General features: G+C 33.3%; 1 protein-coding gene across 1 annotated transcript in view; it reads left to right on the forward strand.

Moving 5' to 3' along the window:
- The window catches only part of LOC117103553 (delta-like protein D), a 2005-nt gene continuing 722 nt past the window's right edge, over window positions 1-1283 (forward strand). The window contains exons 1-3 of the mRNA XM_033244126.1: window positions 1-7; window positions 318-446; window positions 962-1087. Coding sequence (XP_033100017.1) covers window positions 1-7; window positions 318-446; window positions 962-1087 — 262 coding nt within the window. The remainder of the gene's footprint in view (window positions 8-317; window positions 447-961; window positions 1088-1283) is intronic.

A 1283-nucleotide genomic window follows, 5' to 3' on the forward strand; every position in this document is an offset into this window, starting at 1 on the left:
ATGGCCTGTGAGTTAAATTATATCATGGTTAATGTAATGTTTAAATAAATCTTTTGGGGGATTGCTTTCTCATTATTGCAGCTGCTAAATTCCAATTATTAAAGTACAATAATTCCTACCCACGCAATCCACATCTTAGCGGACCCCATTGGAAATAGTTCCAATTGGAGCTTTTATGGGTTATCTGGCATCTCTTGAATTTCGTCCCTTTTTTTGTGTATGTATTTTCATGTATTTTTATGTAGTTTATTAATGACTTGTGTTTTTGTTGTAATTTTAAGAGATGCAAATGAATCAATTCAAATTCAATTCAATAGGTGTGAGAGCTTGCGATAATCATCGTTGTCATGGTAATGCTAATTGTCTTGCTCTTGAAGTACCTGGTACCTGTTCTAACTACCTCTGTATGTGTCCTCCATGTTACTACGGTCAATACTGTGAAACAGGTAAACTCATCACAACAAGCTATATCAAGTATGATAAAAACATTTCTCAAACATTAATAATTTATCCTAGTGTATATTTTCATTGACTTTATGAATGTCGTTTTTACCCTACCTGACATGTTTTCATACCAAATGCTCAGTGCGTTCCTAAATAATTGCTAAAAATCGCATGTGATTTTGTTGGGAATTGAACCTACTGACCTGCAGATATAGCCTGGCGCCATAACCATTAGACTGCCGAGCTTGCGCTTAGTGATTTCGTGTAGAGTCCGATTCCCAAGTAGCAGCGTGTACTATAATGCTAAGTTTGATGCGTCAGGAATCACACTTGAATGCACTGAGCATTCAGTACGATAACACAACACATGTTTTTATTATTCGAACTGATTTAGCACTTAATTCTGATCATTTTGTTTTCTTCTGTTGTTGTTTAACAAAACCTGAGAATATATAGGTCCATTACAGTTATTGTTTTCTATTCCATATTTTGTTGGATTTGTTCATGCTTCTGCTAGAACTGGTTGATATCTGTATGCACAGCAAATGTGTAAATGGAGGAACCTGTGTTGCTGATGCTGATAACTGTATTCTTTATACTTGTGATTGTCCTCCTTGTTTCACTGGTAGTCTCTGTCAAGTTGGTGAGCTATCTTGATTTTCATGGATAATACTCTTTATTTATATGTATCACAGAACAGTCATAATATGACTGCTCCTTGATATAATATGTACAGAAACATTGTTGTAAATAAATATTAAATATATAATGTTTATATAATATATTCCTGGTTGTAAAAATGTTGTTATATCTAAATAAATTTACATATTATATATAAT

This window comes from Anneissia japonica, unplaced genomic scaffold (genome assembly GCF_011630105.1).
Source record: "Anneissia japonica isolate Jap-2015-1 unplaced genomic scaffold, ASM1163010v1 scaffold287875_len126108_cov110, whole genome shotgun sequence".
Classification (NCBI taxonomy): Eukaryota; Metazoa; Echinodermata; class Crinoidea; order Comatulida; family Comatulidae; genus Anneissia; species Anneissia japonica.